Source organism: Staurois parvus, unplaced genomic scaffold, assembly GCF_062004578.1.
Source record: "Staurois parvus isolate SC_StPar_1 unplaced genomic scaffold, SC_StPar_1.0 ptg000287l, whole genome shotgun sequence".
Classification (NCBI taxonomy): Eukaryota; Metazoa; Chordata; class Amphibia; order Anura; family Ranidae; genus Staurois; species Staurois parvus.
Window position 1 is genome coordinate 177,710 of NW_028318083.1, and position 25,822 is coordinate 203,531.

The following is a 25,822-nucleotide window of genomic DNA, read 5'->3' on the forward strand; positions in this document are numbered from 1 at the left end:
TCTGATTGGACTTTGGTGATGGTATATTGCAGTGCAGCAAGGTTAGTCTTCAGTAAACAATCTGAACATAAGAAAAGGTCAGTAGGGAATCAGTTTGTTTGTTTACATATGGGAATGTTAACATTGGATTTACAGAGAGTGGAAGGTTAATGGCAGAGGGGCCTGAGGGTAGGGTATATCTTTCTGTGCTATGAGTTCTCTAATGAATGATGACACCACTGATCTCTTAGTGATGGTAATACTAACGTATTGTAGGAAAAGGGGATCTTTTGTGGCCACGATCAGTTTTTCATGTTTGCATGCAATGTTATCTGTTCTGGGTTTAGAAATTTAACCTGCCAAGACTAAGGTTTATAATCCATTTTTTATTAATATTAGAGTAGAGTATCAACCTGTCTTTCTTTTGGCACAATATTATAAAACACAGGAAGGGAGAACAAAAAAAAAAAAAATGTATATCAGATTCCTTATTTTACAGAAAGAGGGATGAAAATACAAAACTTGCAAATCAAATATGTGAACTACCAAAAGTTTCATTTATTAAAATAAATAACTAGACAGGAATGCCAGTGGAAGCTGTCCAGTCAGCTAATGGATGTCCATATAGATTCTATTTTTAATAAAGACCAAGCTGGGGAGATGCTGCCAAAGTCCAGGGTAGTGTTGGATATAACTGAACCAACGAGATACATTAATGGAAGTCTCCTTCTCTTGAATTGAAAGGTCAGCCTAGGAAGAAAAGAAAATAAAGAAAAAAAAAAAAACGTTAAAAGCACATTTACAGCACAAGAAAAAAACAAAAAAAAAAAAGTTATATTTTGCAGTTTACAGGTCGTTCAGTGGTTGCTGTATTTCCCCTCCCCATTTTAGGTTTGTTTTCCCTCCCCTCTTTATAATTGGTGATTATGACAGCAACAATCTTCCTGTCCTGGGGTGACCCAAGGAGAGGAAAGGAAACATTGGACAACATTTTTTTTTTTTTTTACTTACTGAAAAACTTTTGGTGGTTACGGTAGACCCCTTTAAACTGAACAGAAGCATAATTTCCCAATGACTGTATAATGTGGAGTACTTACTCACATAACATTTCTGATACGTTGAACGAGTTTCATTTGTAAGCAGTTGTCTGGTGAAACTCAATTAAATTGTATACTTAATCAAATATTCATTTCAGTGTTTGTGTATATATACACACACTTGTCTCCTTGGTTTTTTTTTTTATTCTTTAATATCGAAGAAATGGCATAACAAAATCATACAAAAAGAAAAAAAAACAAAAAAACATCAATACAGAATGTTGGAGAGCTCAGCCCATCCCCAGGCATCAGGAACTTGTACAGATCACATGCGGAAAATCACTGATTCAAATAGGTGTATAGTCCAGGTGGAGATGAACCAAGCCACCCACATCTCTAAGTCACACCACCTCTTCCTTACATTGTCTTTTTATTAATAATAATAATATTAATAATAATAATAATAATATATAGAATACAACATTTAACCCCAGTGGAAGGACATAGTCATGTTCTCCATTTCCTGAATCTCGTTTATGCGAGCCAGCCAATGTGTTTTGGTAGGGGGCAATGCCGGGATGCATGCTTTTGCCACATTAAGGAGGTGTTTCAAGAAAGAATGCTTGTATCTTCTGTTTGACATAGGTGTGAGAGTGCGAATGCTGCAGGGGTTCACCAGTCATACAGAGATTCTCAAATGGGGATAAAAATGTATAAAAGAAATGGTGCTGCACTACTGCATCAATAAAGTGAGTGAACAATCAACATAAAAGCAAACAAATAAAGTCCTGCGCTACAGATTCATAAAGAAGGTGAACACTCCGTATTAAAAAAAAAAAAAAATTTTTAAAAAATGAGTGAACAATCTGCATAAAAAAATCATATGACTCATGTGCAAAAGGAAATAATCCTACAGGTGTAAAACGAGTGTCACAAGTGGCAACAAGGATAAATTGTGACCAAAAAATAGTGAATGCAATAAAAACAGAATCATAAAGTGTTCAATGGATGAAGTGCATGAAAAAAAATATATATAAAAAAAACCAAAACAAACAAACAAGGTCAATGGCAAAAAAACGTGGCATCAAAACAAATAGTCCCAAAACAACACAAAAAGTGTGTATATTCAGCACAAAGCCGTGAAAACTCAGTGACCTCAATAAACAGGCAATCCTTCACCACCTAGTGTGCACACTCACCTTCCAACTGCGACCCGAAAGGAGTCACAAAGCAAAACACAGGTTGATGATCCCAGACCGGATGGATCTCAGTGGTAAGACAAACAAAGGCTCCTCTCCATGGCATATACAGCAACCAGTAATACCGATGTCCTTAAAAGGTGTACAACTTTAAATCTCCTCCGCTTCCAAAATCCTCACAAAAAAGGATCAAAAAGAGCTCCGATAGTGTAGTAAGTAAAAACTTTATTAATAGACACAAAAAAAACAAAAAAACAAAAAACCTACTCACATGTATAAAACGGGTCTGCAGACCCAAGAGGCAATCACTGTATTAACTTGTTGCCGACCGCAGATAGCCGAATGATGGCTCCACTGCGGCTGGCCAGTTCTGAGTGGACGTCATATGACGTCCCCCCAGAACGCGCTCTGGGGCGCGCACCCGGCGATCTCCGTGATCCTATGGACACAGCTGATCACGTGATGTGGTAAAAGGCCAATCACAGCGGCCTTTTACCACCTGATCAGCGGTGTCCAATGACACGCTGATCAGAGGGAAATGCAAGTGCCAGTTCTCGGCTGCACTTTCCTCACGCTGTCAGATCGTGAGGAAAGTACTGCCGAGAACCGGCAGTTGTCACAGCGGGGATCGGCACCGATCATCAGGGCACTGATGATCAGTGCCCTGATGATCGGTGCCCAGCAGTGCCACCCGCAAGTTCCGCCCACCTGTGCCCAGCAGTGCGCCCACTAGCTCCGCCCACCTGTGCCCAGCAGATCACCCACCTGTGCCCAGCAGTGCACCCACCTGTGCCACTCTGCAATGTCACACACCTGTGCCCAGAAGTGCCACCTACCTGTGCCCAGCAGTGCCACCCACCTGTGCCCACCAGTGCCACCCACCTGTGCCCACCAGTGCCACCCACCTGTGCCCACCCACCAGTGCTGCCCACCAGGGCAGCCCAGCAGTGCTGCCAGTCAGTGCCACGCGGTTGTGCCAGTCAGTGCCGCCAGTCAGTGCCCAGCAGTGCCGTCTATCAGTACCCATCATCAGTGTCACCTATCAGTGCCGCCTATCAGTGCTGCATATTAGTGCCGCCTATCCGTGCCACCTCATTAGTACTGCCTATCAGTGCCCTTTAGTGCCGCCTATCAGTGCCCATCAGTGCTGCCTCATCAACGCACATCAGTGAAGGAGAAAAATTACCTGTTTGAAAAATTTTATAATAGAAACAAAGAAACTTTTTTTTTTTCAAATTTTTGGCAATTTTTTATTTATAGCGCAAAAAGTAAAGCGCCCAGTGGCGATTAAATACCACCAAAAGAAAGCTCTATTTGTGAGAAAAAAATGATCAAAATTTCATATGGGTACAATGTTGCATGACCGCGCAATTGTCAATCAAAGTGCGGCAGCGCTGAAATCTGAAAATTGGCCTGGTAAATAAGGGGGTATAAGTGCCTGGTAGGCAAGTGGTTAAAAACAGTACAGGGTGTATGAGGCTGGGAGTACCAAGATGGCAGCTGCTGTCCGTACCGAAATGACATCACCACTCTTCCATCCTACGCGTTATGTCACGAGTCACGTGACTTCATCAGGGCTAGGAAGGTGGTGCAGGACTCCATATAAAGGGAGTCCAGAGCTGCAATACATTAAGGGATGGGAATGCAGCCAGCAATTTTAAAGGAGAACAAGCAGGGAGGGCAGACACAGGAGAAAAATATTCCAGACGATTCCCCCTGGTCATGATGGATTCCATGGTCTAAAGGTGGCCTTGGGCTCTTCTCTTTGTACCGTTCATCATATCTAGGGTAATATTGAGGGCTATAGTTATTATAGGAGGGACTCCAGTTGTTCCAGTGTCCTCTCCCAGATGGTCTTCTTTGGAAAAGAAATCCCATTTCTAGGCTTCCATCCATTCCTAGGTGTCTGATAATTCGGAGCATAATATCCATGGTCATTATCTCCCCTCATATCCACTGGTTTCCACCCATTCCTCGGTGTCGGATGATTAGACCCATAATTGTTTCTTCTCATATCAACTGGGGGATCCCGGTTCATATTCCCATTGTCAGGGCCTCTTGGTTTTTTCCTAACCTCCACTTTAGCTTTCTTGATAGGAGTAGTCATTGTTGACGTTACTTCAGTTTCTTTCAAAATGGATTGCCATTTAAAAACTAGGCCACTCTTAAAATCATTCAGATCCCTCTGGTATATCTTTTACCCTTCCTGTATTTAACATCTCGATCAATACTCTCAAGATCTTTATTCAGTCGGTTGGTGTTATATATATATATATATATATATATATATAAATATGAGTTTTTATTATAGTATTAATGAGTGTAGGTCCACTTACATTTATCACCTTGTATTTCTATTGTTATTAGCATCCCCCTTTATTCACTTTTTATGTATGGATATCTATTGGTATTGTCAATGACATCCATTTATTTTTATTTACTTATTGATTATGGCAGGGGATGAGGGGTGTTTTCTTGTTCACCCCCCCCCCCCCCGTGTGTATATATACAGTTGCAAGAAAAAGTATGTGAACCCCTTGGGATTACGTGGAGTTTTGCATGAATTGGGCATAAAATGTGCTCTGAACGTCATCTAAGTCACAACAATAGAAGAACACAGTCTGCTGAACATAATACTACACAAACATTAGATGTTGCCATGGTTTAATTGCACATAACATGTAAACATTCACAGTGCAGGGAGGAAAAAGTATGTGAGGCCCTAGCTTAATGACTTCTTCCAGAGCTAATTGGAGCCAGGAGTGAGCCAACCTTGACTCCAATCAGTGTGATGATATTGGATGTGTTGCTGACAGCTGTCCTGCCCTTAAAAAACACACACCTGTTTTGGGTTTACTGGTTTCAAGAAGCACTGTCTGATGTGAACCATGCCTCGCAGAAAAGAGCTCTCAGAAGACCTACCATCAAGAATTGTTGACTTGCATGAAGCTGGAAAGGGTTACAAAAGTATCTCCAAAAGCCTTGATGTTCATGTGTCCACGGTAAGACAGACTGTCTACAAATGGAGAAAGTTTAGCACTGTTGCTACTCTTCCTAGGCGCGGTCATCCTGTAAAAATGACTGCAAGAGCACAGAGCAGAATGCTGCATGAGGTAAAGAAGAATCTCAGAGTGTCAGCTAAAGAACTACAGAAATCTCTGGCACATGCTAACATTTTTGTTGACACATCTACAATAAGGAAAACATGAAACAAGAATGGAGTACATGGGAGGACACCACGGAGGAAGCCATTGCTGTCCAAAAAGAATATTGCAGCACGTTTGAAGTTTGCAAAAGAGCACCTGGATGTTCCACAGCACTACTGGCAAAATATACTGTGGACAGATGAAACCAAGATTGAGTTGTTTGGGAAGAACACACAACACTATGTGTGGAGAAAAAAAGGCACAGCACACCAACATCAAAACCTCATCCCCACTGTGAAACATGGCGGAGGGAGCATCATGGTTTGGGGCTGCTTTGCTGCCTCAGGGCCTGGACGGATTGTTGTCATTGATGGGAAAATGAATTCCTGAGTTTATCAAGACATTTTGCAGGAAAACGTACGACCATCTGTCCGCCAACTGAAGCTCCGCAGAGGATGGGTGATGCAACAGGACAATGACCCAAAGCATACAAGTAATTCAACAAAACAATGGCTGCAACAGCACAGAATACGCCTTCTGGAGTGGCCCAGTCAGAGTCCTGACCTCAACCCGATTGAAATGCTGTGGCATGACCTTAAGAGAGCGATTCACACCAGACATCCCAAGAATATTGCTACACTGAAACAGTTTTGTGAAGAGGAGTGGTCCAAAATTACTCCAGATCGTTGTGCAGGTCTGATCTGCAACTACAGGAAACGTTTGGTTGAGGTTATTGCTGCCAAAAGAGGGTCAACCAGTTATTAAGTCCAAAGGTTCACATACTTTTTCCTCCCTGCACTGTGAATGTTTACATGTTATGGCAACATCTAATGTTTGTGTAGTATTATGTTCAGCAGACTGTGTTCTTCTATTGTTGTGACTTAGATGACGTTCAGAGCACATTTTATGCCCAATTCATGCAAAACTCCACGTAATCCCAAGGGGTTCACATACTTTTTCTTTCAACTGTATATATATATATATATATATATATATATATATATATATATATATAAATAATTGTCCCCATACATTTTTTATATTTAGGTCCACAGATGAGTTTCTCATGCTATCCTTTTATCTCTATTTATTTATGCCTCTCCAGAGTTATTTAATTGATCATGGCAGGATGTTTTTAGCAAATCATCTGCAATATTGTTTTTCTCCTGTGTTTGTCCTCCCTGCTTGTTCTCCTTTAAAATGGCTGCAGAGTTCCGCCCCCTTGAGGTATTGCAGCTGTGGACTCCCTTTATATGGAGTCCTCCACCACCTTCCTAGCCCTGATGAAGTCACATGACTTGTGACGTAACGCATAGGACGGAAGTGTGGTGACGTCATTCCGATATGGACGGCGGCCACCATCTTGGTACTCCCAACCTCATACACCCTCTACTGTTTAATACAGTGATTGCCTCTTGGGTCTGCAGATCCATTTTATACATGTGAGTAGTTTTTTTTTGTGTCTATTAATAAAGTATTTACTTACTACACTATGGGAGCTCTTTTTGATCCTTTCTTGTGAGGATTTTGGAGGCGGAGGAAATTTAAAGTTATACACCTTTAAGGACATTGGTATTACTGCTTGCTGTATATGCCATGGAGAGGAGCCTTCGTTTGTCTTACCCACTGAGATCATCAACCTGTGTTTTGCTTTGTGACTCCTTGCGAGTTGCATTTGGAAGGTGATTGCGCATGGTAGGTGGTGAAGGATTGCCCGTTTGTTGGGGTCACTGAGTTTTCACGGCTTTGTGCTTAAGATACACACTTTTTGTGTTGTTTTGGGACTATTTGTTTGATGCCACATTTTTTTGCCATTGACTTTTTTAAAATATTTTTCTTCATGCATTTCATCCACTGAACACTTTAGGATTCTGTGGTTTTATTGCATTCACTATTTTTTTTTTTTTAGGGAAGGAGCTACAGCGTCATTATCTCTCTGCCGCCGGCACCATGGAGGTCACAGCGGCCATCTTTTAATTCACCTCATGGTCAGTGTTTTTTTGATTCCTTTACCTATGCTATACTGTATGGAAATAAAATCCATTTTTTAAAAACGGTATCACGCTATTGGTCTCCTTTCTTTGTGGCCCTTGGTGAGTCACTTATCACCTATAGAGTCACCCAAAAGGGAGACCGTGGATTGTCAGCAACATCCAGCGGGGGGAGGAATATCTGGCCTGACCTGACCTTTAGGAGCTACCAGTGGATCCAGTAGAAAAAGTTCATCTTTAAATGCGCAGTTACACTGTGCATCTGGTGAGTGCACAGCCTTACCCTTCTCACTATCACCGCGTGGAAGAAGCACTTTTGAAGGAGAGGGATTGTCACCAAGACTGTTTGTTTTGCACTGCATGTTACTCTGCTTGTGACAATGTTTGTGATCACATTAGTCACCTAATCACTATATATCTTGGACGTTTTTGCATAATTATAGTTGTAATATAGCGCCGCATCCAATTTGTCTTTGTTGCCACTTGTGACACTCGTTGTTTTACAGCTGTTGGGATTATTTCCTTTTGCACATGAATCATGTTTTATGCCGATTGTTCACTCATTTTGTGATGTTTTTTATGCTGAGTGTTCACTCAGTTTATGAAGCAGTAGTGCAGCACTTTATTTATTTGCTTTTATGTTGTTTAGCACAGCACCATTTCTTTTACACATTTTTTTCTCGCCATTTGATTATAGTTAGGTGTTAGCAGCCATTTAGGCTAGTTTTTAGTTTGGCAGTGCAGGAGGCTTCTCTCATTTTTCTTTCTTCCCAAATGGGGATAGCTCCCTTAGGGTAGTTAGCTCACCTGGTAGAGAATGCAAGAACGCTCCCAGTTGTGCCTGCCTCAGAAAATCTAATGGGGGTCCAGGAGTCCAGGCAGGAATCCCACTGCCCCTGTAACGAGCAGTAAAGGACTCGGACATGGGGAAAAATGAGTAACTTTAAAAATAGTCCTGGTTATTCGAAGTGTTTCTCCCATCAGTGGGTGTTTGATAGACAAAAGGCAAAGAGGACCAAGGGTGCCAAGGAAGACCAGCCAGGGGATGTGCAATTGTGGTCTGCTCTATAACTTTGCTTTGTGTGTAAAACACCAATCCACCACTCTAGCAAGGTGTGCAGCCTCATGATACTTCACCGAGTCCAGGAAACATGCCCCTCCCCTAACTTTTGGCAAAGCGAGGATACTCCTCTGGAGTCGTGCCAGCTTACCCCCCCCCTCACAAAGCTCAGGAAGTCAGAACACAGCTTGGGCAGGCAGCTGGGCAGAAGTCGTATCGGGAGGGCTTGAAGCAGATAGTTAAGCCTCAGCATAATGTTCATCTTTAAGATACTGATACGTCCAAACCATGTGAAAACCTCCCTGTCCCAGCATGGTCCCAGCATGAAAGAGCAGCTTGAATCGTTATAGCCAAAGGGGCAAAGTTGAGTTCAAATGACAGTATCAAATCCCAAGGGATATTCGTACGCAGGTATCTAATGTGAGAAGAAGTCCATCTAAAGTGAAACTGGGAGGCAATATGTTGTTGAAAGGAGTGGTCTACAGAAATACCCATAGCCTCTGATTTGGAATAGTTTATTTTAAAGTTGGAAAGCTATTCGTAGCGGACAAGTTCTTGTAGCAAGGACAATAAAGAGGTGGTTTGGTGAAGACACAAAGAAAATCAAGTCATCCGCATAAGCAGCCAATTTGTGTTCCTTGCCCTTAGCTGTAATACCCTTAATGTCTGAATGCGCCCTGATAGTCCTTAGGAAGGGTTCCATGGTAAGTACAAAAATTAGGGGTGACAGAGGACATCCCTGCCTGGTCCAGTTACGAATAGAGAATGCATCTGATAGTGCTCCGTTAACTCCAACCCGCGCTGATGGGGTGGATGGAGTGAAGAGCAGAAATCCACTGCAGCATGCCCTCTTCTACACCAATATGTTTCATGGTTGTCTGCAGAAAAGTCCAGGAGACCCTGTCAAAAGCCTTTATTTGCATCTGCAGAGAAGAGCACCAAGGGGACCTGCATTGAGAGGGACTAATGTACGGCCGCTAAGACCCGTTGTGTGTTGTCTCTGCACTCTCTATCTGGAGTAAATCCAGATTGGTACGGGTGAATCAATGAAGGAAGAATCCGCAAGAGCCTAGACACCAAAATCTTTGTAAATATCTTAAGGGCTACATTTAGCAGGAAGATGGGCCTATAACTAGAGCAGAGATACGGATCCTTCCCCTGCTTATGGATTACTAAGATATGAGCCTGTAAAGAGCTTGCTGGGATCTTGTAGCCCTCCCTGAGGGAGTTAAATGCCACCAAGAACCTGGGGGCCAGTTTGTCCACATACTGCTTGTAGTAAGCCAGTGTGTAGCCATCAGGGCCAGGAGCTTTACCGGGTTTCATAGAAGCAAGTGCCCTCATGAATTCATCTGCCGATATTGGGACGTCCAGGTTCACGACATCCTCCGCCGTCAGGGTAGGCATCTTCGAAGCTCGCAGTCTTTAGCAGCCTCCTGTTTATCCCTCTGGGAAGGAGGGATAGTGCCATCCGGCAGATTATAAAGGGAAGTATAATAGTCTCGAAATGACAGAGCAATCTCCGAGGAGGAGGAAAGAAAGAAAGTGGATTTTATCTTTGAAATATACGTTTTTGCTCTGGCGGATCTAAGGCATTAGCTAGAAGTCTGCTTGGTTTATTGCCATATTCGTAAAAGGACCTTCGCACCCGAGTAAGTTTCGCCTTAGCCCGATCAGAAAGAAGGGAATTCAAACTATCTCTCAATGTCTGTAGCTGCTCTTCAACCCGCTGGGCTTGATATTTCTCATGTATTCACTCCAGGGCATGTATTTTAGTGAACAGAGATTCCATCTGAGAAGCGAGGGTTCTTTTTCTATGGTTACGTAAGCTTGTGAGAACTCAAAGGAGAACGCATTTATGTGCCTCCCAGAGACAAAACGGGGAAACTTCATCAGTGGAATTGGTCCTAAAAAAGGAATCAAGAGATTCCACAATCTGCCCTTGATAAGTCGGGTCGTGCATTCAGCTTCCAATGCCAGGGTCGATGAATCTGCTCGCCTAGTTCTAGAGTACAATGGGTTGCGGGCATGATCTGATATCGTGAAAGAACCAATGGTCGCATAGGAGACCAGCATAAGAGCATTCTGCGTGACGAATGCGTATTCTATCCTGGAATAAGTTTTATGATTATGGGAGTAGAAAACTATAGTCCCTATCATGAGGGTGTAGCAGCCCCTAACCATCCACCAGTTGATGTTCATGTAGTAGCTTTCCATCCGCAATTTAGAATATGAGAGGTGAGAGGCTCCTCTCGACACATCTTGTAGTAGATCGAGAGCCACATAACAGTCTCCCCCAAAGATCACTGTCCCCTCACAATGTTGATCCATCAGAGATAGGCAAGACGCCAGCGAAGAGACTTCAGTAGATAGATACAAACTGACTAAAGTAACTTTCTGCCCACAAAGCTACCCCCGGACCAGGAGAAATTGACCATCAGTGTCAGTAACAATTTGGTGTTTCACTCATTGGACTTGTTTTGAGATTAGAATCGCCACCCCTTTAGACTTAGAGAATGAAGAGGCACTATGATATGTCGTAGCGAAACAGAAATGACACAACCTTGGAATCTTGTCCTTGCGGAAGTGGGTCTCCTGAAGGAAAATAACGCAAGACCTTTGGCCCCACAATTCGCTCAACAGTTTATGGCGCTTCACCAGGCTGTTCAGGCTCTTCACATTGTACGACAAAGATAACTTTGGGCATGGTGAGGCACACTTGTCTTCTTGTTGAGTTGCATACAGCAGTTGTGTGAACAGATGCATTGCATGCAATTGTGAAAAACTGCACAGGCATTCTGAGCATCCCTGAGCAGGCATTCTTACTGATGTTAATTTGGGTCACAGTGGCTGTGCGTACACAGCCACTGCTCCCAATCTGACATCCATGTGGGTACAGGGCCCAAGACACACACTGTCTGTGTTGGGAGATCTGTGCACCCACATGGACATCAGATTGGAGCAGTGGCTGTGTCCATGTAGCTGCTGTGACCCAACTGACATCCAAGGGACTGTTTGCGAGGAATGTACAGGTGTACGTTGTAGTACACCCTGAGAGGACAAGGCCTAGAGCCAACCCAGTTACTGCTTACATTTGTGCTATTTAAATCATTGTTAATGAATGGTTTTCTATGTTTACTACAAAAGTGTGCTCATGTCAGAACAGGCCAGAGGGTAAATGGATGTAAAAGCATAGTTTATAAAGTTACTGGGGAGAGGTATTATGTTAGAAGAAGGAGGTTAATATAGGTTGTTGAACAAAAGTAAGATGCTATTAGTTAAATGAATGAACCTATGCAAAGTGAAGAGAGTTGAAATTAGGGTAGTATTTGGGTAAAATATGCAAAATTGTAGTGAGAGGTCAGCTGTGATGGGATAATAAAAAAAATGGAGGTGATGGAGATTAATACGGATGCAATGTGATCAGGTAATTCAAAGAACTGCAAGGGGGTCAAACTGTGCCATTTTTGGGGATGAAGGGGCGGCAGAGGAATGTATGACAGTGGAGGAGGGTGAGGTGGCTGAGAAAATTCCCTGAGAAAGAAGGTAAGGGCGATCCAGTTGAGACCACAGAGTCTGCTAGAAGTCTGACTATATCCGAGTACCATGATAGCCTGGGCCAATTCAGTGCAATAAAGTCATCAATATGTCTTACCGCTCTATCCTCTGAAGCGGGTGAGGCAGGAGTTTAGAAAGGAGAAATGCATATAAAATCAGGTTGAACTAATCCACAAAGCCATGAGGACAGCCACCAAAAAGCAAACTATTTCTGGCCCTCGACACGCATCTGTCCTGTTTGTTAATCTGGATGCCTACTTTGGGCATTCTTCACTGGAGACAGAGTGACTGGAAGATCTCTGCGTGGAGAGACCACTCTTGGATCCAGATTTTTATGGCTTAGGAGATCTGCTTGACATTTTCCATGTCTGGAATGTGCACCGCAGACAGGGCCAAAACATGATGCTCTGCCTAAGTCAGAATAAGCTGTACTTCCCTTAAAGCAACCTGACTCTGGATATCTCCATGATGATTGTTGTATGGCTCCCTGTATGCCACCACCTGGAGGGCCTGAGGTCCCAATGTGGCCTGTGCTAAACAACATGAAAGTTGTAGAGGTTGTGTCCAAGTTGACCAAGGCAAAACCAAGATGATGCCCACACACCCACTGTCAGGGATACGGGTGTGACCAGAGGTATGTGAACTGACGTAGGGAAACGCAGACTTCAGATATGTTATAAACATTATAATTTATTAATACTAACAATACAAAACGCAGTGCAATACTAAAACATAAATACAGTGCAAACGAACCAAACCAAACCACCCACAGATAACAATACATACAATGCAAGCGTAGTCAGGCAGGCCGGGTACAGCAACTAACGGGCAGGTAGGCACAGGGGGTCAGGCAGAGAATGGTCGGGGTCACAAGCCAGGGATCAAACAGGAGAAGTCAGCAGAGGTCAGGATCAAACAGGGTCGGCAACAAGTCAGTCAGGCAGGAACAGGAATGCAGGTAACAAGATACAGGGGCCCATGGAAAAACACACAGCAAGGCCCAGACTGCAGGTCTGGCCATCCCTTAAATACACCTCCGTAATCAGCTTCAGGTGTTTGGCTGACTGCAGGGTTGAGTCTCTGATTGCTGAGAGCACCCGCTGGCCAGCCCTGGTACTGCAACCCACAAGGCAGGTGAGTCCCACCATTACTGGCAAGTCCATTCCTGACAGTACCCTCCCCCTCAAGGAGTGGCCTCAGGACACTCCAAACAGTCCTAGCTGGGCAAAATGTTCCACCGCCCGGGTCTGGTAACTGGCGGGATATCAAAGAGTGGCACATCGGGCTGGACTCCGGGCAGAGGCACATCGGGCTGGACTCCGGGCAGAGGCACATCGGGCTGGACTCCGGGCAGAGGCACATCGGGCTGGACTCCGGGCAGAGGCACATCGGGCTGGACTCCGGGCAGAGGCACATCGGGCTGGACTCCGGGCAGAGGCACATCGGGCTGGACTCCGGATCACCAGGCGGAGCGGCGGGCGCCCGGCCCCCAGGCGGAGCGGCGGGCACAGGGCCCCCAGGCGGGGCGGCAGGCACTGGGCCCCCATGCGGAGCGGCGGGCACCGGGTCATCAGGCACGACAGCGGGCATCGGGTCACCAGGCATCAGGCCATTTGGCTCGCCAGCGGGCACCGCGTCATCTGGCAAGGCAGTGGGCACCGAGTCACCAGGCACGACAGTGGGCTCCGAGTCAACTGGCATGACCGCGGGCACTGGGTCAGACATTGGATCGTCTGGCTCGACAGCGGGCATCGGGTCACCAGGCATCAGGTCATTTGGCTCGACAGCGGGCACCGCGTCATCTGGCAAGGCAGTGGGCACTGAGTCACCAGGCAGGACAGTGGGCTCTGAGTCAATTGGCACGACAGCGGGCATCGGGTCACCAGGCATGACAGCGGGCACTGGGTCATCAGGCATTGGATCGTCTGGCTCGACAGCGGGCATCGGGTCACCAGGCATGACAGCGGGCACTGGGTCATCAGGTACCGGATCGTCTGGCTTGACAGCGGGCACCGGGTCATCTGGCGTTGGATCGTCTGGCTCGACAGCGGGCATCGGGTCACCAGGTATGACAGCGGGCACCGGGTCATCAGGTACCGGATCGTCTGGCTCGACAGCAGGCATCGGGTCACCAGGCATGACAGCGGGCACTGGGTCATCAGGCATTGGATCGTCTGGCTCGACAGCGGGCATCGGGTCACCAGGTATGACAGCGGGCACTGGGTCATCAGGCGTGATAGGATCATCAGGCTGGGTACAGACCATCAGGCTGGGTAGAGACATCAGGCTGGGTAGAGACATCAGGCTGGGTAGAGACATCAGGCTGGGTAGAGACATCAGGCTGAAGTGCGGGTGCCGAGGCACCAGGCTGAACCACGGAAGGCGGGTTCTCAGACGGCAGGCTCACCGGTTTGGATACTGGCAGGATGGTACTGGTTGGAAAGAATTTTCACTTTTTTCTGGTTTTAACTACTGGAGCACTGCAAGTAAACGCAGGTCTGCAAACGAATGGAGCAGCTGAGGACAGAGAAGAGCTGGAAGATGGAACAGAGGAGGGAGCAGCCGCCACAGAGGACCTCTCCACAGGGCCAAAGAAAGGATAGGTGCAGCGAGTGGGAGCAGGGGACTGGTATGTGGTAGTTAGAGTATACTGGGCCGTCACTGGGGGTGCTGTCGGGGATGCAGGAAGAGTGCCTTGAGCAGAGGAATGACGTTGCAAGCTGACTGAGGCTGGGTGCAACAAGTCTGACCATGTCTGCAGTATGGGTTGAACAAAGCTGAGCTTACACAAAGCCTGTCTGGTCAAAGACTGCACTGCGTTTATACAATCCCTTAATACCTGTGATGAACATGCAGCATAATGCTCCAAGAAGCAATCCACATCATCCTCTAATAACCATACCAGGGACTCTACCTGGTCTGCACTAAATGGTGGCAAAAAGTCATTCCTGCTTTCAGGGGTACCAGATGAAGCCAACTCTACACAAACCTGAATCAAAGGTTGCACCTCAGAGAACTCTGTGCCCTGATCTACTAGAAAATGAGCGATCCGTATACATTCTAGCAGTTGATCCCGGGTATACTTCCTCAGAGTCTGATAAGCATATTCTCTGTCATCAAAAACCAGAAGCGACAAATACACAACCTCATCAAGATCCATCCTTCCCAGCAACAAGCCAAGATGGCTTCCCTGTGCAGCCACTTCTGGTCAGGATCGGCCTTGGTGTAATGTCAGGGATACGGGTGTGACCAGAGGTATGTGAACTGACGCAGGGAAACGCAGGCTTCAGATATGTTATAAACAATATAATTTATTAATACTAACAATACAAAACGCAGTGCAATACTAAAACATAAACACAGTGCAAACGAACCAAACCACCCACAGATAACAATACATACAATGCAAGCGTAGTCAGGCAGGCCGGGTCAATAACAATCGGGCAGGTAGGAGCAGGAGGAGCAGGCAGAGAGTAGTCTGGTCACGAGCCGGGTACAGCAACTAACGGGCAGGTAGGCACAGGGGGTCAGGCAGAGAATGATCGGGGTCACAAGCCAGGGATCAAACAGGAGAAGTCAGCAGAGGTCAGGATCAAGCAGGGTCGGCAACAAGTCAGTCAGGCAGGAACAGGAATGCAGGTAACAAGATACAGGGGCCTATGGAAAAACACACACCAGGGCCCAGACTGCAGGTCTGGCCATCCCTTAAATACACCTCCGTAATCAGCTTCAGGTGTTTGGCTGACTGCAGGGTTGAGTCTCTGATTGCTGAGAGCACCCGCTGGCCAGCCCTGGTACTGCAGCCCACAAGGCAGGTGAGTCCCACCATTACTGGCAAGTCCATTCCTGACACCCACAGTTCACCGCTGCATAGTTGTGGGTGGGTAAGTGGGGTGGGGCCCAGATTGTATCCTAATTTTTCATAACGCAAGGGAGGAAACTCTGCAGTAGTGATAGTGAAAAAAACTCATGTAGAAATTGCAGCACAATGGTTCAATCTCTGCCTCACCTAAGTTAGGCCACTCCCACAGGGTCTGCAGGTACTGGACTTAACTACAGCAGACCACAGGCCTGGAACTGTCAAGAGCTGTCAGTGGGTCCAGTGAACACAGCGACTTAGTGGTCATTCCCGCTCACCTCGCTGGGGTCTGGGTACAGCTCCTCTGGGAAGTCTGTAGCCACAACGTTAGATAAATGCTGCATCTCTGCAGCACCAAGGCTCAGCAGCTGAACGAAATCTCACTAAAATATTTTGGATAATACCATCGGAGTAAAACTCTCTTGAGAGAGAGAGGAATGATGTGCATCACAGTGCAGATGCTAGCAAAAATTGTGGTTATGCTGGAAGAGGGAGGGGTATGCAGAGCAGAGTCAAGGCCTGCTATTTGCCAGTGTCCAATCACTGAAGGTGGGGCAAAGCACAACTGTCTAAAAAATTAATTTTCCTGTGATGTATGGTTAGGAAGTATCAGTTTTTGATACACCGTTTTTTTTTAAAGTGGAACTTTAGCCAGAGAATTAAGTCCTGCTAAATCACTTCAGGCTGGCCCCTCTTGTAAGTATAGCTATGTAAAACTTGTATTAGAAATAAGCGCCTATACTCTTTAAAATCCAGTAATACACAGTCTCACCCAGCTCTGCACATGCTCGGCTGCTGTATTTTTTGACACTGCTGAAAATCAGAGCCACTGGAGGTTGATGTAACAGCCTAAATATTTACTACTGCACAGAGGCTCTGTGCTTCAGCAAATTGGCAGCCTCAAGAAACAGAAGGGATCGTGGAGGCAATTTACAGCACACGCTAATTTTGGTAGCATAATTATTAATGTAGAATGGATGTTCCTTGCTAAAGAACATTAATTTTTATCAAGTTATGGGTCAAGTTCTTCTTTAACTATACCAATCCATATATTTATATTTATTATTTTACATATATATTGATTAAGGCCATTCTAGCTCTTTATATACTTACTATAATTGGATGGAGCCCATAATAAATTAAGATATCTGCCAATGTTAATTTATTTCCAGCCATGTATACTTTGTCCTCCAGATACATGTTAAGGTCCTAAATGGAAAAGCAGATCAACAATCTTGGTTAACAGTAAAATAGAACAGTAAGCAATACACTTAGACCAGTGTTCAGCTTGGGTAAAACGAAGCATTATATTGCAGAATTTTATACTGCATTTTATTGCAGTTTTTTTTTATACTACTTTGTTGGATTTTTAGGGTAGTTCCAGCAAGTAATTATTCAAAAGAGACAAACAGTATCACATAAAATGGGCCACAAGAAATGAAAAAAACAAACAAAAAACAAACAAACAAAACATTCAAATGAAAATGGTTTCAAACTGCAAAGTCAGACAGTGACCTCTACTGATAAAATCGTTAAATGAACCTCCTCATGAGTAAACAGACAGGAACTCTGGAGTAATAAAAATGCACAACTAATGCAGGCCATAGATGGGTCGAAAATCGGCCGATTTTTCGGCCGAAAATAAAATCGGCCGATTTTCGGATCGTTAGTGGGCGATTTGGTCAGCCGATTTTCGGTATTTTGGCCGTTTTTTTTTTTCGGTAAAGTTGGAAAAAAATCGGCCGATTTTGCCGATCGGCCGATTTTCGCGGCAATTAGTGGGCGAATCGGCCGATTTTTTACCGATAAAAAAACTGCGCATGAGCAGTGACCTGCAAGAGGAAGACAAAAAGAAGAAAAAGAAGAAGAGGAAGAGGATGAAGAAGAGGATGAAGAAGAGGATGAAGAAGAGGAAGAAGAAGAGGAAGAAGAAGAGGATGAAGAAGAAGAGGGTGAGGATGAAGAAGAAGAGGGTGAGGATGAAGAAGAAGAGGGTGAGGATGAAGAAGAAGAGGGTGAGGATGAAGAAGAAGAGGATGAGGATGAAGAAGAAGAGGATGAGGATGAAGAAGAAGAAGAGGATGAGGATGAAGAAGAAGAAGAAGAAGAGGATGATGAAGAAGAAGAGGATGATGAAGAAGAAGAGGATGAGGATGAAGAAGAGGATGAGGATGAAGAAGAGGATGAGGATGAAGAAGAAGATGAGGATGATGAAGAAGAAGAAGAGGAGGAGGATGAGGATGATGATGATGAAGAAGAAGAGGATGAGGATGAGGAAGAAGAAGATGAGGATGAGGAAGAAGAGGATGAGGATGAAGAAGAAGAGGAAGAAGAGGAGGAAGAAGAAGAGGATGAGGAGGAGGAAGAAGAAGAGGATGAGGATGAAGAAGAAGAAGAGGATGAGGATGAAGAAAAAGAAGAAGAAGAGGATGATGAAGAAGAGGATGATGAAGAAGAAGAGGATGAGGAAGAAGAAGAAGAGGATGAGGATGAAGAAGAGGATGAGGATGAAGAAGAGGATGAGGATGAAAAAGAGGATGAGGATGAAAAAGAGGATGAGGATGAAAAAGAGGATGAGGATGAAAAAGAGGATGAGGATGAAAAAGAGGATGAAGAAGAAGAAGAAGAAGAAGAAGAAGAGGATGAAGAAGAAGAAGAAGAGGATGAGGATGAAGAAGAAGAAGAGGATGAGGATGAAGAAGAAGAAGAGGATGAGGATGAAGAAGAAGAAGAAGAGGATGAGGATGAAGAAGAAGAAGAGGATGAGGATGAAGAAGAAGAAGAAGTAGGATGAAAATAAGAATAATTCCAGTCCAGCAAAAAGTGTCTCTGCAGAGAGCTCCGCTATTTCTGACAGTTCTCTGACAGTTCCTTGACATTTACAGCGGTTGAAACATTGTATCTATTTGTTTCCGAATAAAAACATCTGTATCCTAAATGGAAATAAATAGATACAATGTTTCAACCGCTGTAAATGTCAAGGAACTGTCAGAAATAGCAGAGCTCTCTTCAGGGACACTTTTTGCTGGCTGTAGAAGGGATGAAAATCGGCCGATTTTTTTTACCATTGATGGCAACGTCGGCCGCTTGAACGACCGAATTTTCGTTTTTTAAAAGAAAAATCTGCCGTTTTTCTCCCCATCTATGGCCTGCATAAGTGTATTGCCAATGAACGCTCAAGATTGCTTGCAAAAACACAAAATACTGAAAATATCATCAGTCTTGGGGTCATTAAGAATTTGTAAAGAACATTATCAGCAAGTATTCTCAATGCTTTCTCAGAAACCTCTGCACAGTCCTGGAGAGGCTGCACTGTAGACCTTGTTACATTTAACTGATGACCACAGACCCCTTTTACTTTTTACTCTGGTGATCTATTCCATCAGATCAAGGATTGTGCAGAATTTTCCTTTCCCCCTACTGCAGCAGCAGCCGCCAAGCTCAGCTTTGCTGGAATAGTGGAAGAGAAAGCACACTGCGCATGCACAGCTTTTCAGCAGAAAGTACACTTGCTGCTGTACTGCTGGGGGTGAGCACCCAATGTCTAGGATGTCCAGGAGTTGATATGCTAGCCAAAAGTTGATATGGGAAAGTAATAGTATGGGAGTATTTTAACCAGGCTTCAGGGAAGAACAGAACAAACAAGCATTACAATTACATTCAAATAATTTTTTTGAAGAACCACACATTGCATTGAACCTATTGGAGCCACTTGACTGCATATGCCATTTATTTAAAAGATTAAATGTAACATTTAAGCTAATCCACTGGATTCAAAATGTTATTTAGCAGAGACCCAGAACAAGTACACAGAACAAAAAAAGATAAAAACCTCTTATTTGCATAAATGTTTAAAAGAGAATTTGTAGGTCCTTAAAGTTGAACTACTCTACAGCTGAGCATCACAAACCAAAAATGCTATGCAATTCATTTTTAATATTCATAGCAAACTCACCCGTCCATGTCTCCATGCTTTATTTTGATGACAAATCACCTTAAAAAAACACCCCCTAGCATTTCTGGCCGTGGTCATCTTGAGTAAGAGCAGATGATAGCATTTACACCCTGGAATCCATCTGCCCGTATCTCAGGCATGCAGGTAGGAGGGTTTGCTTAACTGAGAAAACCTCTCCTCCCCTCCTGAAGACTCCTGGGATGTATGACATTTGCCTAGGCCTGGAAACCAGTAAGTAACTAAAGAATATTTAAAAAAAATAAAAAAAATGTAAGTAAATATGATTTACTTTCCTATCCATTCACTAATGCTAACAGCATAAGGATTAAAAAAAGTCAATATTCACTGAGAGTGATTTCTGCTTTAAGCATAGTCAAGTGACATCATTTGGGACTCTTGTAAAGTGCCCAAAGACCCCACAATCTAAAACTCATACATGCTGCAATTTGATTTACACTGCTCAAAAAAATTAAAGGAACAATTGAAAACACATCAGATCTCAATGGGGAAAAATATGCTGGATATCTATACTGATATGGACTGAGTAATGTGTTAGGAACATAAGAATGCCCCATCATTTGATGGAAAGTAAGATTATCAACCTACAAAGGACTACATTCAAGACACTCCGAAAATCAAAGTGAAAAAAGGTGCAGCAGACTAGTCCATTTTGCTGAAATTTCACTGCAGCAACTCAAAATGGTACTCAGTAGTTTGTATGGCCCCCACGTGCTTGTATGCATGCCTGACAACGTCGGGGCATGCTCCTAATGAGATGACGGATGGTGTCCTGGGGTATTTCCTCCCAGATCTAGACCAGGGCATCACTGAGCTCCTGGACAGTCTGAGGTGCAACCTGGCAGGGTCGGATGGACCGAAACATGATATCCCAGAGGTGTTTTATTGGATTTAGGTGAAGAAAGCGTGGGGGCTATTCAATGGTATCAATTCCTTCATCCTCCAGGAACTGCCTGCATACTCACCCCACATGAGGCGGGCATTGTTGTGCACCAGGAGGAACCCAATGCACCAGAGTAGGGTCTGACAATGGGTCCAAGGATTTCATCCTGATACCTAATGGCAGTCAGGGTGCCATTGTCTAGCCTGTAGAGGTCGGTGTGTCCCTCCATGGATATGCCTCCCCAGACCATCACTGACCCACCACCAAAATGGTCATGCTGAACTGTGTTACAGGCAACATAACGTACTCCATGGCTTCTCCAGACCCTTTCATATCTGTCACATGTGCTCAGGGTGAGCCTGCTCTCACCTGTTAAAAGCACAGGGCGCCAGTGGTGGACCTGCCATTTCCGGTGTTCAATGGCAAATGCCAATCAAGCTCTGTGGTGCCGGGCAGTGAGAACAGGGCCCACTAGAGGACATTGGGCCCTCAGGGCACCCTCATGAAGTCTGTTTCTGATTGTTTGGTCAGAGACATTCACACCAGTGGCCTGCTGGAGGTCATTTTGTAGGGCACTGACAATGCTCATCCTGTTCCTGTCCAGCTCTCCTAGAGTGACTGCCTGTCTCCTAGAATCTTCTCCATGCTCTTGAGACTGTGCTGGGAGACACAGCAAATCTGGCAATGGCATCCTGGAGGAGTTGGACTGCCTGTGCAACCTCTGTAGGGTCCTGGTATTGTCTCATGCTACCAGTAGTGACACTGACCCTAGCCACATGCAAAACGAATGAAAAACAGTCAGAAAAGATGAGTAGGGAAAAATATGTCAGTAGCCTCCACCTTCCTGTTTTGGGGGTTGTCTCATTGTTGCCCATCTAGTGCACCTGTTAATTTCATTAACACCAAAGTAGGTGAAACTGATTAAAAACCCTCTTCTGCTACTGACCAGATCAATATCCCAGGAGTTTAACTGACTTTATGCTATACTCTGATTAAAAAGTGTTCCTTTAATTTTTTTGAGCAGTGTACTATCGCAATTAGATCCATCAACAAATATGTAGTGCAAAGGCCTGATTAATTTGTATATATATTTATTGGTCAAATTAGGTAGGTCCTCATATTACTTAGTTTTGAGAAATCCAAAGTTCATTGTATAGACACTGTATGGTCAGATTGTAACATGTGTGGTGAGCCAAAAGCTAACCATCCAGCTTACAAATTTGACTGTACAAGTTCCTTTAGATCTACAAAAACTATGTAATATGAGGACCTACCTAAACCTTCCTATCATGCCAGAGCTTACCCTACATAGTTGTTGGTAGATTTAAAAAGATATTGTACAATCAGATTTTAGCATGTGGGGTGAGCTTTGCTGAAGGACTTGGCTTTACTTTACACTCATTGTACTTTACTATTAGTTAATCACCTGTGTTATAAATAACAAGCATTACTGTAGTAGAATTACATTAAACACACTGCTCATTTATTTTACAACACACTAAATTATTAGGACTCAGTAACCATTTAAGTTGTCTATTTAAAAAATACACAGGAGGTGACAGTTGCTTCTTTTGTTTGCATTTTAAAAATGATTTGCCCAATAGCCTAACAGCTTTACATTTTTTCTCTTTTTATCCACGGGAAGAAGATGTGGCCAAGAGCATTTACTAAAACGTATTCAAATTAGTACCAGTTAAAAGTGATCTGACATATGTGAATACCCTTCAGCTTATTACTAGAATAACCAAATGTTCTGCTTTTCATATAGCTCTCCAGTCAAGTCATAGCTACAGGATTTGTGTAGTTTTATGAGGCAAGGCATTACACAGAATGACCAGCTTGGAAAATAATACAACTATTCACTGGTAGCAATAGGCAGCTCTATTAGATAAGCAAAGTGATCACAATCATCAAATATGGTGAATTAGGAATGTGCTGAATCACAGGGCCCACTTAGAATCACTGGGATTCAGGAATTCTGCAGTTGAATCCGCTAGAACAGGGGTCTCCAAACATAGGGCCAGTTACCGGTCCTTCAGACTTTAACCACAAGCCTACAGAGACATTTTTGCTTCCACTGACACCAATGATGGGGCACTATCCTTCCCATTGGCACCAGCAATGTGGCATATTTCATATAACTGGTATAAACAATTAGGCTTTATTGCCTTCACTTATACCAATGATGGGGCACTATTCCCCCGCTGATACCAATGATGGGACATTATTCCTCCCACTAATAACAATTGTGGGGCACTATTCCTCCTTCTACTGACTTCAAGCGATATGTAATTTTTGTTTTGGTTTTTTTTTACTCCCAATGACTCCCAAGCTTGAGACATAGTTTACTCTCACAGGCCACTCCAGCCCCCTTAACCACCTCCCCCCCCCCCCATATAGTAATATGACGAATGCAAGGTGGTTCTATCGTTCTGGGAGGACAGCTCCCGGAGCGCACGGCGATGCCCTGTGTCCATCGGACACAACGGATCACCGATCCACGGAAAGAGCCGAAGATGTCGGCTCGGTCATGTGATCAGCTGTGTCCAATTACAGCTGATCACATGTAAACAGGGAAATGCCGGTTATCGGCATTTCTCTCCTCTCGAGCTGTCGCACTGACAGCTTGAGAGGAGAGGAGAGCAGGTAATCGGCATTACGTGGAGGGGACAGGTACACATGGACACTGACAGGTGGCACTGCTGGGGCTACACGGATCATCAGGGCACACTGATCATCAGTGCCCTGATGATTAGTATAGCCCCAGCAGTGCCACCTGCCAGTGTCCTTCAGTGCCAGCTGTCAATGCTCATCAGTGCCACATCAATGCCACATATCAGTGCCCATCTGAGCTGCCTTTCAGTGTCACCCATCAGTGCCACCTATCAATGCCAATCAGTGCTGCCAGTCAGTGCCACCTATCAGTGCCATATATCAGTGCTGCCTTTCAGTGCCCATCAGTGATGCCTGTCAATGCCCATCAGTGCCCCTACCAGTGCCTCCTCATCAGTGCCCATCAGTGCAGCCTATCGGTGCCCATCAATGTAGCCTCATTAGCGCACATCAGTGAAGGAGAAAAATCACTTATTTACAAAATTTTATAACAAAAACTAAGAAAAAAAAATTTTTTTTCAAAATGTTCAGTGGCTTTTGGTTTGTTTAAGAAAAAATAAAAAACCCTGGAGGTGATTAAACACCACCAAAATAAAGCTCTGTCACAAAAAAAATGATAAAAATTTCATATGGGTACAGTATTGCATGACCGCACAATTGTCAAAGTGAAAGCTGGAAATTGGCCTGGGCAGGAAGGGGGTATATGTGCCCTGTAGGCTAGTGGTTAAATATCAGTGTTTATTTTGATTGTCCAAACTAATAATAATATGATTTCAAGGTAAGCTGTTGTGTGCCTTGTTTGTTGACTAGGACTGTCTTTATTTGCTTATACAGAGCAGTTCCTCTTTTAGGAGCCATCCACTCAGTTATTTTTTAAAAAAAAAGGTGAACAAGCTTTGTCAAAGTGATCGCTAATACATTCATAACCCCAAAGTAATTCAACCCCATCTTGTGTGGCAATAATATGCCTAGATGTGCAACATAACCTACCTATCATTTGTCTTTTCAACTGATAATATAGTCTTAGATTGTAAGTTCCAAGGAGCAGGGCCCTCCTAACTCTCCTGTATTGTCTCCCTTCATATTGTATAGCGCTGAGCAAACTTGGCACTATATAAATCCTGCATGATAATAGAAATGGCCTATGTATAGTATATTCAGCTTAAGAATTATTAAAAAATGTAATGTGTATTGCAGGTCAAGTTAAAACAGACCTGCCAAAAAGCATGGCCTCAGCATATCTGCACTGCACAAAAGGCACACTAACCTTTAGAATGGTTCGAACATCTTCTTTAGAAGATAATCTGTCTATACGAGTAATCCTATATTCCAACCACTGTTGTACAATTGCCTTCTCTTCTGTTGAATCACCAAGGAGTTCCTCTTTCCTGGCTTCCATAACTAAATGAGATGCGATAGTGGTAAGTCCCACCAAGCTAGGGTCTTTATTAGTTTGAAGAACTGGAATCTGTGAAAAAAGAATAATTTAAAAAGCTTTTACTTATTCATGTATAATTTGGTTTTCTTTAACGTTTAAGACCCCACCCCAGCTTTTTCACATTGGAAACAAGTAAACTGCAGGTCAAATACATATGTCAATGACTTCTGAATGATCTCAGAAGTGTCTCAAACTGATACCATCAACACAAGCCCTAATTTATGAAAAAAACAAAACAAAAACAATAAACCTGTGGTCTTTTCCTAGCTTCAGACTGGGAGGGTGCTGTTATGGATGTCCATATTGCAATCTGAATGACATGGAACCTGCCTATTTGCTGTCCACCTGCAAAGTTCTCTCAGGATCCAGAAGGATGCACGTCAGGATACCGGTTAGCAAAAGCACAGACTGCAGAACTGGATTACTTTTCTCCTCTCCTACAAGAGGCTCCAGTGAGAAACAAGGATGGCGGACTGAGCTTAGAACAGCTGAGGGCCACATGTTGGCACTACTGCTATTCATAAAACGCCTTGTATTTTTTTCAATTAATACAAGGTTTTCTCCGTTCAGATGAAGTAGGCAAGGCAAATCAGCAACATTCCAATCCCCACATGGTACAATCAGCATGAACCCCTGCAGTCAGTGTGTAATGGTGCAGCTGCTTGGCACAGAACCTGGAAGATTACGGTCATCAATGTAATAATGCTGATCACTACAGCGTCATTACCTTTCCAGTGGTCCCCTCAGGTATGAGATATGCATACTTATGTTCACATCCAAGCTGGGGACTAGGCAACTGCACCAACTCTATATGCAGCACAGTGACCAGTCTCCTTGATCATATTAGGCCAATGATGTCACCAGCACCCCCCACCAACCTTTGTGTATATGCATCTACAGGGCAGGGAATGCCCTTGCAGCAGTTGATTCGGCAGCAGGGACAACTTCCTCCTAGATTTAGTTTGAAACCAAGTCCAGCAGGATTATTGGATGATATTTGATCACATCCCTGTAATAATATGAATATTTGTTCTGCCATCTTACCCTCTCTTTGATCTGCTGTTGCCATGGTGCTGCACATGTGAT

General features: G+C 44.1%; 1 protein-coding gene across 1 annotated transcript in view; it reads right to left on the minus strand.

The window, feature by feature from the left end:
• Positions 1-517: 517 nt before the first annotated feature.
• EEF1E1 (eukaryotic translation elongation factor 1 epsilon 1) overlaps positions 518-25,822 on the minus strand; it is a 31,474-nt gene continuing 6,169 nt past the window's right edge. The window contains exons 2-4 of the mRNA XM_089682169.1: positions 24,566-24,766; positions 16,943-17,038; positions 518-729 (exon numbers count right to left, since the gene is read on the minus strand). Of these exons, the coding sequence (XP_089538295.1) occupies positions 589-729; positions 16,943-17,038; positions 24,566-24,766 (438 nt within the window). The 3' untranslated portion in view covers positions 518-588. The remainder of the gene's footprint in view (positions 730-16,942; positions 17,039-24,565; positions 24,767-25,822) is intronic.